The sequence below is a fragment of the Giraffa tippelskirchi genome, chromosome 5, assembly GCF_054371585.1.
Source record: "Giraffa tippelskirchi isolate mGirTip1 chromosome 5, T2T-mGirTip1v1.2.pri, whole genome shotgun sequence".
In the NCBI taxonomy this organism is placed as follows: Eukaryota; Metazoa; Chordata; class Mammalia; order Artiodactyla; family Giraffidae; genus Giraffa; species Giraffa tippelskirchi.
The window spans coordinates 186,220,054-186,234,441 of NC_137279.1; the positions used below are offsets into that span (position 1 = coordinate 186,220,054).

At 51.6% G+C, this 14,388-nt stretch overlaps 1 protein-coding gene across 2 annotated transcripts in view; it reads left to right on the top strand.

Moving 5' to 3' along the window:
• Positions 1-4,402: 4,402 nt before the first annotated feature.
• Positions 4,403-14,388, top strand: part of EFHD1 (EF-hand domain family member D1) — a 43,172-nt gene continuing 33,186 nt past the window's right edge. Inside the window, exon 1 of one of the 2 annotated variants that reach the window (XM_081490969.1) lies at positions 4,403-5,127. Coding sequence is in view for 1 of the 2 variants with exons in the window: in XM_081490968.1 (XP_081347094.1) it covers positions 4,571-5,070 (500 nt within the window). In the remaining variant the exon portion in view is untranslated. The remainder of the gene's footprint in view (positions 5,128-14,388) is intronic. The other variant, XM_081490968.1, reaches the window with a different exon arrangement.

Sequence of the window (14,388 nt, forward strand, 5' to 3'; positions counted from 1 at the left end):
CTATTGGGCTCGTGGGCTTCAGTAGCTGTGGCATGTGAACTCCGTATTTGCGGTTCCCGGGCTCTAGAGCACAGGCTCAGTAATTGTGGCGCACGGGCTTCGTTGCTCTGCAGCATGTGGGATCTTCCCAGACCAGGGGTCGAACCTGTATGCTCTGCATTTGCAGGAGGATTCTTACCCACTGGACCATCATCCAGAGAAGCCCAAGGGGTGGAGATGTATGTCCTCTCTCCTTCATGACTGTTCTGGCCGACAGAGTCGAGCTATGTGATTTCTGATCCTATTCATAAGAGGCGATCAAGTTTCTACCTCCCTCTCCGTCTTTGCAAGCCCACCCTGGGAACCCAGTGACCATGCTGGGAGGAAGCACAGGCCATATGCAGGTGTTCTAGTCAACAGCTCCAAGGAGGGGCCAGACATCAGCCAGCGTCAGTCCATACCTGGGAGGGAATAAGTCTTCAGATGGATTCTCCCCTCCAGCCTCTGAGCTACCCCCTGCTTGCACAGGTGGATCAGAGAGGGGACTTCCCCATGAAGGTCTGTCCAAAGTGCAGATTTGTGAGCAAAGTAAATGTGTTGTTTGGGCCTAGGTTTGGGGATGGTTTGTTACACAGCAATAGGGAACTGAAAAGAAGTCCTGGAGGTAAAACACGTTTGATTTCCCCTGTGAAATGCAAAGGGGCTTCTCTGACGGCTCAGACAGTAAAGAATCTACCTGCGGTGCAGGAGACCCAAGTTCGATCCCTGGGTCAGGAAGATCCCCTGGAGAAGGGAATGGCAACCCACTCCAGTATTCTTGCCTGGAGAATTCATGGACAGAGGAAAGGTAAAATCTCCTATAGCCATCCCCCAGGAATGTTAGTGAAATAAACACATTCATGGGACGACCCAGGCAAAATAGTTTCAACTGCTCTGCAGCTAACATAACTCCCCTCTGGTACTGTTCCATTGCAAGCAATCGCATTTGTTTTCTGGTTATAGCAGTTTTATGTAGTAGAAAATTCAGAGAAAGTGAGAATTAAAATAGTCGACAGAAATGGTTGGACTCCTAGCATTTACAACAGTCAATAATTTGATCCCGGGCTTCTCTGGTGGCTCATTGGTAAAGAATCCACCTGCCAATGCAGGAGACATGGGTCCGACCCGTGGTCTGGGATGATCCCACATGCCATGGAGCGACTAAGCCCATGCACCACAGCTACTGAGCCTGTGCTCTAGAGCCTGGAAGCTGGAACTACTGAGTCCATGAGCCACAACTACTGAAGCCCTCGCACCCTAGAGCCTGTGCTCCACAACAAGAGACATCACCGCAATGAGAACCCCATGCACCACAACTAGCGAGTAGCCGCCGCTTGCCACAGTTAGAGAAAAGCCCACGCATCGACAAAGACTGAGCACAGCCAATCGATAAATAAAATTATTTTTAAAAATAATAATTTGGCCCCTTTCTCTTTAGTTTTTTATTTTTCTGTGCATAGAAATGTATTTTACAAAATATGGGTCATATTTGCACAGTAGTATTGATGTGTGTGTGTGTTAGTAGCTTAGTCGTGTCCGACTTTTTGTGACCCCATGGACTATAACCCATCAGGGTCCTCTGCCCATGGGGTTCTCCAGGCAAGAATACTGGAGTGGGTTGCCATTTTCTTCTCCAATAGTATTGATATTGGCCCATCATTCGGCAATCATGTTTGAGTTCTTGGTTAGGCACCCCGCTGGACATTTGGAAAAGGGGAGAAGGGGGGCAGGCTTTTCAGCCTTGGCCATGACTGACTCACTTTGGGTCTTTCTCACTAGATGTGGCCATTTGCTACCTGGTGAGCAGGCTGGGGACCTGCAGTTTTGGTGCCAGGGGTGGGCACAGCTTAGGAGGTCCCATCCTTTGCTTCTACCTCAGTGCAGGAAGGCTTGGGTGTGCCTGATGGCACAACCCCCGAACTCTGCCTGTTGAAGGTGCCTTTTGGAGTGATGCCAGGGGGATAGCTCATATTCCATATCTATGTTACTCCAAAGTGCTTCCTTTGAGATCCACTGTGTAACAATATGATCTTGTGCACTTGAAAATTTGTTAAGAGGGTAAATCTCGCATGCAGTGTTCTCACCAAAAAAAAAAAAAAAATGCCCAAAACTAAACTCGAAAATACCCACTTTATGATCTGTCGTTGTTTAGCCGCAAGTCATGTCCAACTTTTTGACTCCATGGACTGCAGCACGCCAGGCCTCCTTGTCCTTCACTATCTCCTGGAGCTTGCTTAAACTCATGTCCCATCGAGTTGGTGATGCCATCAAATCATCTCATCCTCTGTCATCCCCTTCTCCTCCTGCCTTCAATCTTTCCCAGCATCAGGGTCTTTTCCAGTGACTGGGTTCTTCGAATCAGGTGGCCAAAGTATTGGAGCTTCAGCTTCAGCAACAGACCTTCCAATGAAGATTCAGTATTGATTTCCTTTGGACGTGACGGAAATGTTTATTCCCTTGATTGTGGTGAGGGTATCGTGTATGTTTGCACATGTCCAAGTGCATCGAATTGTATACAAATTGTATACTGCACATTAAATACATGCAGTTTTGTACATTGATTATACCTCAATAAAGCTTCTTTTTTTTAAAAAAGTTCTCTCTCATTTGGAGACACTTAGATGAAAAAGTTGAATTGCATTCAAAGTCCACTCATTAACATGAGAAGTTTCAACATTATACTCTAATCATAAATGAAAGAAAAAGAAGAAATATTAGGTTCTTTAAATTTAATGTGAACTGTGGTAAATTTTAGCATGTAAACTGATTGTTGACATTTTTTTAATACCTCTTCATGTGGTGAAGTTTCTTGTTGATTAAGAGTGTTAAGAATTTTAAATTTTTTTTTTAGGGGTGGGGTGTGTGTTCATTGCTTAGTTGTGTCTGACTCTTTGCGACCCCATGGACTGTAGCCTGCCAGGCTCTTTGGTCCAGGCAAGAATAACAGAGTGGGTTGTCATTTCCTTCTCCATCTTTCGCTGTACACGTGTGAAATATGGCACATAAAGTGCTCACGACACAAGTGCCAAAAAGCAGATCCCGTAGTCACTATCGTCAGGTCGGGAACAGGGGAGCACCCTGCGGTGTACCTGAAGGGGTCCATCAATTGCCATTTGAAGCATAAAATCTGATGTACAAAAGACTGTTTATAAAGCAAAATAAAAACATTTAATAGGGATATTGTGTGCTGTGCTGTGCTAAGTCACTTCAGTCCTGTCTGACTCTTTGTGACCCCATGGACTGTAGCCCGCCAGGCTCCTCTGTCCATGGGATTCTCCAGGCAAGAATACTGAAGTGGGTTGCCAGGCCCTCCTCCAGGGAATCTTTGCGAACCAGGGATCAAACCTGCGTCTCTTATGTCTCCTGCATTGGCAGGAGGGGTCTTTATCACTAGTGCCACCTAGGAAGCCCCAATAGGGATGTTAAAAAGATTTTATTTGATCACTTTATTTAAAAACTTAATTTTTCCCTAATTAAAAAATATATATGTATGGGGCTTCCCTGTAGGGATGTTGAAAAGGTTCTATTTGATCACTTTATTTAAAAATTTAATATTTTCCCTTATTATATATATATATACATATATATATATTTCAGGAAGATCCCCTGGAGGAGAGCATGGCAACTCACTTCAGTATTCTTGCCTGGAGAATCCCCACGGCCAGCGAGCCTGGTGGGCTACAGTCCATTGGGTGGCAAAGGGTCAGACAGGACTGAAGGAATAAACACACAGGCCTCTCCAGATGCTCAGAATCCCTGCCAGGAACCCCCTTGTGCCCTACACATCCCAGTGCCAAAGGCTGGTCCTGACAGGCCCTGGGCAGCAGCCCCCAGGCAGTCAGGACAGAGTCAGGACAGAGTCAGCACAGAGTCCTCAGGGGCAGACTGGTGTTTACAAGATTTTTCTCAAGGCTTGGCTGACGTAACAGCCATCGACATCAGCCTTCCTTAGGGAGTGACGATTTTTTTTTTTTTTTTTTTTTTTTTTACCGTGGTGTTAAAATGCTGACTTATTTCTTCATTTTCAAGCTTCTTTTTTACTTTCTTGCGTTTCACAGAAAAAGTCAGAGTCCCTAGAGTGGCGCCGGTGTCTTACCGCAAGCGAGCCACGAGTTCGTCTCTGCCTGCTTCCGTTTTTTTTTTTTTCCTGTTTGCTTATTTGTTTTTAGTATTTTTAGTATGTTTTGGAAACATGTCTTTACAATGAGTGTTTGAAAGTCAGCTCGCCCTTCCCCGCGCTCCCTGAGGGCGCCTCCCTCTCCCAGACCTCGCGACCAGCGGCGGCGGGGGTGCCCGCCGCAGTCCTGGGGGCGCGCGGGTGTCACTCGGGGGCGCTCGGCTCCCGCCACCCCCAGTCTGTCACCGGCCGCGAGCGCCGGCAGTCGGGGCACTTCTGGGGGACGAGAAAGGAACCGCCAGAACGGTAGTGAAACTTTCGCCCGCTGCAGTTCCCAGAGGACCCCAGGGTCCCCGGGCCCCCGGGAGGGGGCGGAAAGCTCAGGGTTGATCCGAGGGTCCGCGCCCCGTCCCGGGAGGCGCTCAGCAGGTGGACATGCCCGGGACAGGCGGACACCTGTGGCCTCCGGGGCGGGCGGTCCCCGAGCCACAGCTCCTCCTTAAAGCCGCGGCTCCGCCCCGCCTGCCCACGGTTCCACCCAACCGCCGGGTCCCCGCCGTCTCGGCAAAGAGTCGCCGAGTCGCCAGCCGCCCAGGAGCGCGCTGTCCGCCCAGTCCCCGAGTCTCCGGATCCACCAAGGCCATGGCCAGCGAGGAGCTGGCGAGCAAGCTGCAGCGGCGACTGCAGTGGGAGGAAGGGGACGGCGGGCTCCAGCCCGCGCCCGGAGCCGCCCCAGACCCCGAGCCCCAGCCGCAGCCGCCTGCCTGGGCGCCCACCGCCAGAGCCGACGCCGAGCTGAGCGCGCAGCTGAACCGACGGCTGGACATCAACGAGGGCGCGGCGCGGCCCCGCCGCTGCAAGGTCTTCCACCCCTACTCGGAATTCCCGGAGTTCAGCCGCCGCCTCATCAAGGACCTGGAGAGCATGTTCAAACTGTGAGCGCTCCGCGCCGTGCGCCCCCGGGGACCCGGAGCCCCGGAGGGGGGAGGGTGGTGGGTTATTCACTCGGACTCTTAGTCCCAGGCCCCGCCTGGGGGTGGGGGGGACGGAAGGGGGCAGTGCAGGGGTTTCCTTATCATTTAACCCTAACGCCCCCCAGATCCCACGCACCCCGAGGGATCCCGGCGCGGTGGTGGTGGGTGATCCAGCCAGGCTGGGACACCGAGGGCAGAAGCTGCGGTTCTCCCTGACCCAGCTCAGAAGTTCCGCTCGGGCTGCCGAGCCCGAGTCCCGGGCTCAGGGGTCCAGACGGCGGGTCCCGCCCCCTCCGCTGCCTGGCTCCAAGATTTTGCCCAGCGCGCAACTTCTAGGAAACGGAGACGCGCTGCGCCTCACCTGCCAACTTTATCTCCCGAGGGAGAAATTAGCCTCTTTGTCCTTTATCTTTTAAAAACAAAGGAGGAAACTTAGCCTTGGCTCCCGCGCGGGGTTTGATGTACCCGCGGAGACACAGAACTGGGAGTTTGTTAAACTCTTCGCAGATCAGTATGTTCCGGGAGCGAGCGCGTTTGGGGAGCCTCCCGGGGGCGTCGCCTTGGCCGTGTTCCCTCTTCTTGCCTCTTGGGCAGGAGGCGCCCGTCGGAACCGGACAGGCAGCTGGCAGCTGGTCCGGCGGGGGCTCGTTCCTGTCTTGCCCCTCGGGGGAGCCCCAACCCCGGGCGATAGAGGCAGCCTTGCCTGGCGGCCTGTACTAGAAGTCGGCCTTGTAGCCTGGCAGCTCCCCGGGCCTCAGTTTTTTCATCTGGAGAGTGGGGAGAAGAAATCAGGCTGCCTTTTAAGGCCAGAAAGTATTTTGCACACCATAAACTCCCAACTGAGCTATTAAAGTTTGTTGGAGAATTGCGCCAAGACCGGGAAATGCCTGGGGGGACCGGAGGCCGCTGGCCAGGTCTTGCCTGGGGCGTTTTAAAAAGCGCTTGGAATGTGTTTGTCCTACCCGCGGAGGTTCTATTTAAAGGCGCTGTGCGACCGGAACCTGAGCCCCCTCCGGAGGCCGGACTGTGTCCAGCTCTAGCCTCGGCACCGAGGTCGGCAGATTGGTACCCTGAGCCTCCGCATCTCCTCGGCTTCCTCGACACCCTCATTTCCCGGTCCCTCGCTTCCAGGCTTTGTTCTCTGGAGTTAACACCTGGTGGGTCTAATTTGGGCCATTAAGGAGCCCTGGGGCGTCCCAGGTGGCGCTAGTGGTAAAAAAGACATAGGAGAAAGAAAGAACGTGAGGTGAAGCTGCTCTGTCCCACTCTTTGCGACCCCATAGACTGTAGTCTACCAGGCTCCTCCATCTATGGGATTTTCCAGGCAAGATTTCTGGAGTGGGTTGCCGTTTCCTTCTCCAGGAAAGAAGACATAAGAGACGGGGTCTGATCCTGGGTGGGGAAGATCCTCTGGAGGAGGGCATGGCAACCCACTCCAATATTCTTGCCAGGAGAATCCCATGGACGGAGGAGCCGGGCGGGCTACGGTCCCTAGGATCACACAGAATCAGAGATGGCTGAAGCGACTTAGCACAGCAAGGAGGGCTGAGTCGAGGCAGAAGACGGTGACTGGCGCAGAGACTGAAAAGTGCATGGTTTGTCAGCACCCCTTTGACTTATTTGGGGTTATGCTTTTCCTGGCATACTGTTTCCTGACTGACTGCTCCCAGGGCCCAGCGGTTCCTCCCAGTCCAGGTGGCTTTAGAGAAGGCATCGCAGGGACCGTCATCTTCCCGTTGCTTTGAGGTCATTCAGATTTCTTTCATTTATTTATTTTTATTATTATTACTTTTTTTCCTGTAGAACAGTCTTTGAAAGGCTGTTTGTTGGCTGCCTAAGAGTAATAAAGGGAGTCCACACAATCAGATGGTTGGATAGCATCGCCGACTCGATGGACATGAGTTTAAGCAAACTCCGGGAGTTGGTGATGGACAGGGAGGCCTGGCGTGCTGCAGTCCACGGGGTCGCAAAGAGTTGGATGTGACTGAGTGACTGAACTGAACTGAACACAATCAGAGGGGCTTGGGAGATCAAGACAGAGGGCACTGATGAAACAGATGCTGAAAGAAGGTCAAGCTAAAGGGCAGGCAGTGTGTGGTCTAGGGTCCTGAAGAACTGCCAGTCTCGTCAAGTGTGGGGCTTCTTTCTCCAGCGCTACTGTGTCCGTCACAAGTCTAGGTGGGGTTTTCTGCCACTTGCAACCAAAACTGGCAGAAATGAAAAGGGCATTAGTGGGCTCATGAAGTTAAAAAAAAAAAGGGCTCGTGTCAGGTATGGCTGGATCTGGGAGCTCAAATGATGCCATCAGAGCTTCATGTCTTTTTCTGAAGCCAGCTTCCTCTCTGTGTGGTCCCCATTCTCAGGTGGCTTATCCTTGGTGGTGGCAGTGTGGCCACAGCAGCTCCAGTAAGTCCAGTGGGAAGGGTAACCGTAGCAAAGGCCTTGTGTGTGTGTGTCTTTTGTAGCTTTTCTGTCGTTTCTAATTGGCGCTGAAGCCATTGCCGCGGCCAGAGGAACTGGCTGCTCTGATTGACCGGGCCTGAGCCGTGTGCCCCACGCCTGTGGTGACTGGCAGAGGGCTTGGCAGTGGGGTTCTTGCTGAGGATGCTGGTGTGTGCGCTGTGGTAAAGATACCACCTTCCCGTGAGGGCCAGGTAGCTGCTGTGACTGCCAGGGGCAGGGACCATTGGGGGAATCATGCTTTCCCTGACGGTGGTTTGGGAACAACCCCCCTCCCCCCAAATCTAGGGCTGTGCTGTGCTTAAGTCGCTTCAGTCATATCCAACTCTGCAACCCTATGGACTGTAGCCCTCCAGGCTCCTCTGTCCATGGGATTCTTCAGGCAAGAATACTGGAGTGGGTTGCCATGCCCTTCTCCAGGGGATCTTCCCAATCCAGGGATCGAACCTGGGTCTCCCGCATTGGCAGGTGGGTTCTTTACCACTAGGATCATCTGGGAAGCCCCCCTCAAATCTAGTATGAAGACCCAATTATCCATTTTGAGTTTGGAGAGAGTGCAGACAGAAACCCACCTTCCCCCCCCCCATTCCAGGGCTATTCACTGTGATCGTGGGCAAGTTGCTTAACCACATCTCACTCTTCATCTGTAAAATGGGGGCAGCTGTTTCTTTCAGTTTGTTTTTTTTTTTTAATTTTTTAAGATTTATTTTTGGCTGTGCTGGATCTTTGTTGCTGCACAGGCTTTTCTCTAGTTGCGACAAGCAGGGGCTCCTCTCTAGTTGCGGTGCCTGAACTTCTCACTGCTGTGGCTTCTCTTGCTGTGGAAGACCGGCTCTAGGGCATCGGGGCTTCAGTAGTTTCAGCTCCCAGGCTCCAGAGCACAGGCTTAACAGTTCTGGCTCGTGGGCTTAGTTGCCACATGTGGGATCTTCCCAGATCAGGGATAGAACCCACATCTCCTGCACTGGCAGGCAGATTCTTTCCCACTGAGCTCCCAGGAAAGCCCTCTTTCAAGGCTTTGGTGAGAACTGAGTGAGAGGAGTAGGTGATGAGTGCCAAGTCAGCCTGAGACATGAAACAGGGGCATTTTGCTGAGAGCCGTTCCCCAGCTTTGGCTCCAAGCCCCATGTCCGTGTCTGAAACCCTCCCCACCCTGCCACACCATCAGGCTGCCCTGCTACACACACAAACAGGGACTGCTTGGCCCTGACCCCCGTGAACATCCACCTGAGTGTGATGGGGTCCCCCCTCAGGGGCTCCTACCCCGTTTTCTCCCCTGGGAGGCAGCTGAAATCTTGCTCCCTGCACCCCACCAGGGTCAGGAGCTCCCAGCCTGGGAGAGTTTGTCACCTGGACCCCTTTGACTCAGCTCTGCCCCTTCAGTCCTCATCCCCCTCCTACCCAGGAAGGCTGCTGTGGGGCCTGGCGTCTGGGGATTTGCCACCTGCTGGCCTGGCACTGCCACCTTCCTGTAGGTGCCCTTTGCAGTTGATGAGGTCCTTGATCTCAGCTTTGCTCGCTGCTCAGCCCAGCTTTCCTGCTGGCCCTCTTTCAGGTGTCCCTCTTCCTGCTGTCCTACATGACTTAAAAAAAAAACTACATCTAGGTAAGTCCTCTTAAAAATCTCATTTTTGCTCACAGCCCCCTTCACAAGCCAGTCACTCCTGCACTGAACCTTTTCTGCAGCTGCTCTCTGAGGGCTGGGCAGGGAAAGCACTTCGTGGGGGTCTTCAAGGTGCCTATGCCTCCTGGGCATGCCCACCCCTCCCCAGTCCTCTCCCTGCCCTGTGAGTGTGTTGCTACAGCATCACCTTGTCCAGCCAGCCGCTGGTCATTGCCACATGTCTGCTCCACCTGAAGCATACCTCGTTGTTGTTGTTCAGCCACTGAGTCGCGTCCGACTCTTTGTGACCCCATGGGCTGAAGCACGCCAGGCCTCCCTGTCCTCCACTGTCTCCTAGAGTTTACTCAAACTCATGCCCATCGAGTCAGTGATGCCATCCAACCATCTCATCCTCTGTCGTCCCCGTCTCCTCCTGCCTTCAATCTTGCCCAGCATCAGGGTCTTCTCCAACGAGTTGGCTCTTTGCATCAGGTGGCCAAAGTACTGGAGCTTCAGCTTCAGCATCTGTCCTTCCAATGAATATTCAGGGTTGATTTCCTTTAGAATGGGCTGGTTGGATCTCCTTGCAGTCCAAGGGACTCTCAAGAGTCTTCTCTAGCACTACAATTTGAAAGCATCAGTTCTTTGGCGTTCAACCTTCTTTATGGTCCAACTCTCACATCTGTATATGACTATTGGAAAAATACCTCTTCTTCCCTTTTTCTACGTCCTTTGCTTTTTTATGCTTAAACTGAAGAAATATCGTATGAAAAGTATCGAAGAACGCATAACACAGTAACTTGTTTTCTGTGCTTTCCATATTTTATCCATTGCAGAAGCAGTGTTGTGAGACTGTTAAGAACATGAACTTGGAGCCAGGCTCCCTGGGTTCAAATCTGACTCTACCACTTGCTACTTCAAAGGTTACTTTAGGCAGGTTAAGGGAAGGCTCTGTGCCTCAGTTTCCCTTTCTGTCAGGTGGGGATAGAATGGCATCTGCCTTGTGAGATTATTGTGGGAATTAAATGAATTCATGTATGTGAAGCAGTTAGTGCAGTGCTTGGCCCATAGTGAGGCCAGTAGGTTTGAGTCACTAATTTTCACAGCTGTAATTTGGGTGGATATGCAGATTCTGTGTTGTCCGTTTTGTTTAACAGTTTGCAAACACTTTGCAATGTCTGGTTTATCCCTTGAAGCTGATTTCTCATGCAGCTTGAGCTATGGAGTGTGGACGTGCGTGGCCGCTCGGTGGGTTATTGGTCCCTCTGGGACTGCACCCAGGGGGTTGTTGAAGGGATTTACTCACTGCACTGCGGGGTGAGTGGATGTGAGTCCTAAGGCCGCTGTAACAAGGACCACAAGCTGGTGCCTTAAAACAAGAGAGATGTGTTTTCTCACCATTCTGGCAGCTGGAAACTGAAGTCATGGTGTCAGCTGGGCCATGCTCCCTTGACACGCTCTGGGGAAGAATACTTTCATGCCTCTTCTAGCTTCTGGTGGTTGCCAACGGTGGTTGCCAACAATCCTTGGCATCCTGGGCTTATAGACACATCACTCTAGTCTCTGCCTTGATAGCTCCATGGCATTCTCCCTGTGTGTTGTCTTCATGTGGCCTTCTTGTATAGACACCTGTCATTGGATTTAGGGCTCACCTGAATCCAGTGATTTCATCATCTATTTTTTTTTTGGTTGTGCTGGCTTCGTTGCTTTGCCCAGGCTTTCTCTCGTGGCAAGCGGTTCGCAGGCTCCTGATTGCGGTGGCTTCTCTTGGTGCAGAGCACAGGCTCTAGGTACACGGGCTTCAGTAGTTGCAGCACTCGGGCTCAGTGGTTGTGACTCCTAGTAGTTGTGGCCATGCTGAGTGACGTGGGGGGTCTTTGTCCCCAAACCAGGGATCAAACCCTCGCGCCCTGCAGTTGAAGTGCAGAGTCCTAACCATTGGACCGCCAGGGAATTCCACAGTATGGCTTCATCCTGATTCAATTTACCACGTCTGCAGAGATCCTATTTGCATTGAGGTCACATTCTGCAGTTCTGGGAGGCTATGAATTTTGAGGGGACCCCCTTCCACCCATTACTGAGAGTGGAGTCTTAACCATATTAGATTATTTAAGTGATTTAGGAATGTCTGAGACGTAACCGAAGCCAGAATGATTCCTACCCCAACAGATGTGGGATCAGATGGAGTTTCCATCTAACTGCAAAAAAACAAACAAAACCAGCAGAAACCCCCTACTAGTGCCAGCAGTGCACTTACTTTCAGTGAGAATTTCACTTCTAATCAGTCTCTAGATCCAGATTGTGATGTCGCCTTTGAGTTCACCCAGAGCCTGACTTGACGGAATCGGAGTATGCCCATTCTTTTGGTCTGGGGCTCTGCTCATGTAGACATTGCAAAACGTGCTTTGATCTCTTAAATACTATTTAAAAGTATTTTTGCCTAGGGATTTCTTACATGTTCAAGGTTTTAAAAACCCCTGGATTCTTGCCAGCCTGTGAACACAGTGGATCCTTGGAGTGGGGGTCATTTGTCTTTATATTGTTGGGACCTGGTGTGTTGTAGAAGAGAGAGCATTTTCTAATGAGTGTGGGAAGCCAGAGGCATCACCAGCCCAGCCAGAAAAAGGTCCCTTTGCATCCCCGAGCGTGTTACTGGATAGCTTGGGCCCAGAGAATAGTGGCCTGATTTTAAACGAAGAAGGAGAGGGCCCCGAAGAAACTGACTCTACAGTGTGTGTCCAGGGCTGTAATACGAGCTGGTGGAGCGGTCAAGGTTGGACAGGAAATTTTAATTACCCTGGGCTTATCCAGAGGCCCCGTTCAAAGGGAGGCAATGAGGGCAACCACTTAAAGGCAGGACCCAAATACGGCATCTTAAAATGCAGCTGTGATGTTTTTGCAGCATACTAAAAGCTTGTACTTCAATTCCCCACAGAGAGGGTGGAGAGAGAAGCGTTTGGCTATGGGAAAGTTGTCTTTTTATTCAGAATCCGAAATGATGATGTCATGGACGCCCTGCCAGCACCCGACTCCCCGTCACCACTGAACTCCAAAAAGGCGGGGCCGTCCTGGAATTCTTCGCTTCTCGTCTCCCCCACCCCCAGTTTCTTTTTCTCGTCCCTAGATTTTTCTCTGAGGGAAGGAGGAGAGATGCAGAGATGGAGGGCTGGGAATTTGCCAAAGGGGTGAAGGCAGCCGCGTTAAGGAGGAGGGGAAGCAGCCCACCCACTCTTATCTGTATCTTTTGAGTGAATTGCCTTCTATGCAGAGAAAAGTGGATGGAAATAACTGATCATTAAGTGCTTCTTTTTCCCCCTTAGAGAAAGGCAAGGGCTTCTGACTCTCCTGATTGTGTCTTTGGTGCAAAGTGATCCACCTTAGAGTTGAAATTCCCTCGCCTGCACTGGATTATGTATGTTTGACTGTTTTGGTTGAAGGTGGGGCAGGAGAACCCAGGGCTTGTCTGAATTCCTGGTGAGTGGTCAGCCAGAACCCAGCCAGGTCAGCTTCTGTTGGAGGCCTTGGTCTCTGGCAGAAAGATGCTGTAACTGGGAGCTATTTCTTAAAGGGGTTTAAGCACTGGTTTTCTTTGCCCTGCTTGGGTGACGTGGGAGGGGCTGGAAGGAGGTGGCGCGGTTTCTGGCACTTTTATCTTTGCAGAGAGCTTCCTTCTTTCTATTCCTTGCTCCTCACCTCCTCTCTTGGGGACATCTCCACCCTCCTTATTACAGAGCATCAGGTTTTGTGAGAATTCGAGTGACTTATTAAAATCCTACATGAGGCAAAAATAAAGAGTCTTTTTCCCTTTCTCCCTTGCAAAATTAATTAAGTGTGTGGTGTCAAAGCTTCAGGGCTTCCCTGATGGCTCAGCAGTAAAAGAATCTGCCTGCAATAAAGGAATCCGCCTGCCAATGCAGGAGACTCAAGTTTGAGCCCTAGATCGGGAAGATGCCCCGGAGGAGGAAATGGCAACCCACTCCAGTATGCTTGCCTGGGAAATCCCATGGACAGAGAGGACCTGGCGGGCTCCAGTCTGTAGGGTTGCAAAGAGTCGGACACAACTGAGTGACTGAGCATGTTCAAAGCTTTAAGGTCCAGGAGACTCTAGCTGTATTTATACCCTTAGCCCTATAACACCTCCCTGCCCTACTCTAACTAGTAAATAGAAATACCTTCCTCCACTGGATTGGGGGAGTTTGGTGGACATGGGCTACGTCATGCGGTACAGCTGAGCCAGGGAGTCTCTCAGGATGTGTTGCATGAATCAGATCTTTGGAGCTAGTGGCTGCCAGGCCTGTCTTCTTGGGCAGAGATACTGAGTGGAGGAGCCCAGCACTCATGCTGGATTTTTGCACAGCTCGCTATTAGCTGCCTGCTTCATGGATAGCTGTGCATCACGAGCACTCTCGCAGGCTCAAACGTGCCTAGCGACATGCTCTCACACTCTCTCACATGCAGCATTGGCCTCATCATAGAGTCCTCCTGGAACAAACCTCTGCCTTCCCCCCTGCTTCTGTGTCCCCTGAGTGTTGATGACTGAAGGGAACCCTGATCCTAAGTCTTAGATGCTCCTCGGAAGGCCTGTGTGCAGGGGGACCTGAGTTACTTGGAACGTGGACTGTGCCATCCTGCAGTCCCGACCTGTACTCAGTGGCCCCAAGACGTGGACCTGAGGCCCCCTGGTAAATCCTTCCTAGGTTCCCAGGCTGCCTGGACCTTCTGTGACTCCTTCTTCAGTGCTCCCACCCCTGGGTTCCCGTGGCCAGCACTGTCTGTATGTTCGCTGATGTCTGCTCCTGTGGTACCAGAATGGTAATAATGATGAATCTCTTTCTCACCTCCTGTCATGACCTATTCATTCATTCAGCTTTCTCGTTCATTCAGTGAAGCACATGCCAGGTACTGGAGTTGTACAGATTGATCTGGAGGGGTTTCTGCCCTTGAGACGCTCAACAAACTTTGAACAGTGGGATGGATTGACCACAATACTGCTTGACAGGGAAGGATTCAAATCCCAGGAAAGCGGTCCACCACCCATGTACAAGACACCCCGTGTAGCCTAGCAGACCCTGGGGGATGCTGCATTCAGGAGGGCGGTCATGGTCTTTCTGGACACAGCCAGGGAGGAGCAGCCAGCCAGGACCAGGAAGGGGTTCGGGCCCTTGATGGATCAGAGGCCTCTTGGAGCCAGCGGATGGGGGCTGAGAGCTTGAAGT